Source organism: Penaeus monodon, chromosome 27 (genome assembly GCF_015228065.2).
Source record: "Penaeus monodon isolate SGIC_2016 chromosome 27, NSTDA_Pmon_1, whole genome shotgun sequence".
NCBI lineage: Eukaryota > Metazoa > Arthropoda > Malacostraca > Decapoda > Penaeidae > Penaeus > Penaeus monodon.
Genome location: NC_051412.1, coordinates 15,667,537 through 15,669,066, shown reverse-complemented (window position 1 = coordinate 15,669,066; position 1,530 = coordinate 15,667,537). Strand labels below are relative to the sequence as shown.

Below are 1,530 nucleotides of genomic sequence, written 5' to 3'. Positions count from 1 at the left end.
GCTTCATTATCAAGTAAATATCGGACATTAGGCCAGGATGCTCCTTCTGTAACCATAATGAAAGGTTAGTGGAAAAAAAATTTTCTTGAAAGATATGTGTGCTTTTCCATGTTTCATTGTTTTGTTAAATCATGCTTGAACATGCTTTATTATTTCATTATATTTATAGACCCTGGGAAAGTTAGCAGCAGTTCTATATCATATTTATTAGATAAGAAATTTTGCAGTAATTATCAGTTACTCTACTGGGTACAGTTTGTTTGTCAAAACCTTACCATATGATTCAGAGATCATAAAAGATGTTTATTGAAAATTAAAGAGAATAGGAAAAACTATTTCCCAGGAAATGCTTTACAGCATTTAAAATTGCCAACAAATAATTTTGATGGCATGAAATTAAATGCAGAAGGAAAAGAGAGACAGAGTGACAACTAACCAGAAATAAGAACAATGACTACATTCCTATAGATCCTTAAAGAAACCATGCTTTGCCTTGCATTATAATCCTTGTTATTGTCATTTCCTTGTGCCTTCTCTCAGTCAGACACCTTCTTATGAAATCTCTCTACAGATAAGTATGTCCATGCTTATAGTGTCATGTGTATCATCCTAAACTTTTGTAGCAATTTAGATAGGCCTTTACATACCTGTTAACTCCTCTTAAGGTGGTAGCGGCAAGGAAAATGAGGCCCCAGACTCCCCTCCTACAGGTATCCTGAAGGCTTCTGGCCCATCTTCCATCAGGCCCCTGCAGAAGTCCATATCATTCGGTGATGTGTGAGTGCTCACCTGATTAAAGGGAGCATGGGGACCCTCTGCTGCTCTAACCTTACTAAAATTATGATTAGTGTTTAGATATAAAGGGACTAATGAAACTTAACCTACCAATAACTTACATGCTGTAGATGTACCATGTGTTACTTCTCTAGCTGAACAATTAATTAGATATTTATATTTGTCATTTCCTCATCCAGACATTAGAGAATCTCAAATGTGTCTAAATTATATTTGTAATCTTCAGTCTGGGGAAAAGGAAGGAATTTTCTTTTTTTAATTTTGATACTTCGATATGTGCATGATGTTACATTTACAGCAGTTCATACATGAATATATTTAATCAGTGTTATGTAATATTTTCACTACATACAGAGTAAGCAATTCTCAGAGAGATCGTCAAACCGAATTGACCATTTTCTGTTTTAAAAAATGCTGAAAATGCTACAGGTAATATTATCACATGTGAAATAAAATATAACAAATTAAAATCTACAGATAATCACACAACTTTACTCAAAAACTATAATCCAGAGAATGACTTTATGTGTCCTAAATACATTTTCTTTTTTTTACTCCCATGACTCAGTAGCAAAAAAGAACATTAATTTAATTGTAGTACCTGGTTGGCAGACAGCAGAGTTGTCCAGAGTGCTTGTTCCCAGCACTAGTCACTAGCACCTGCACACGGCAAGGCTGATATTAGTCCACCTACATAGAGCCTTTTGTTGATACATTAAAGATTATTTACATACA

The 1,530-nt window shown here is 34.3% G+C and overlaps 1 protein-coding gene across 1 annotated transcript in view; it reads left to right on the top strand.

Annotated features, from left to right (window-relative positions):
• Positions 1–1,530, top strand: part of LOC119590620 (flocculation protein FLO11-like) — a gene marked incomplete at its 5' end in the record, with an annotated part of 30,565 nt that overhangs the window by 26,997 nt on the left and 2,038 nt on the right. The window contains 2 exon segments of the mRNA XM_037939298.1: positions 1–64; positions 666–777. Of these exon segments, the coding sequence (XP_037795226.1) occupies positions 1–64; positions 666–777 (176 nt within the window).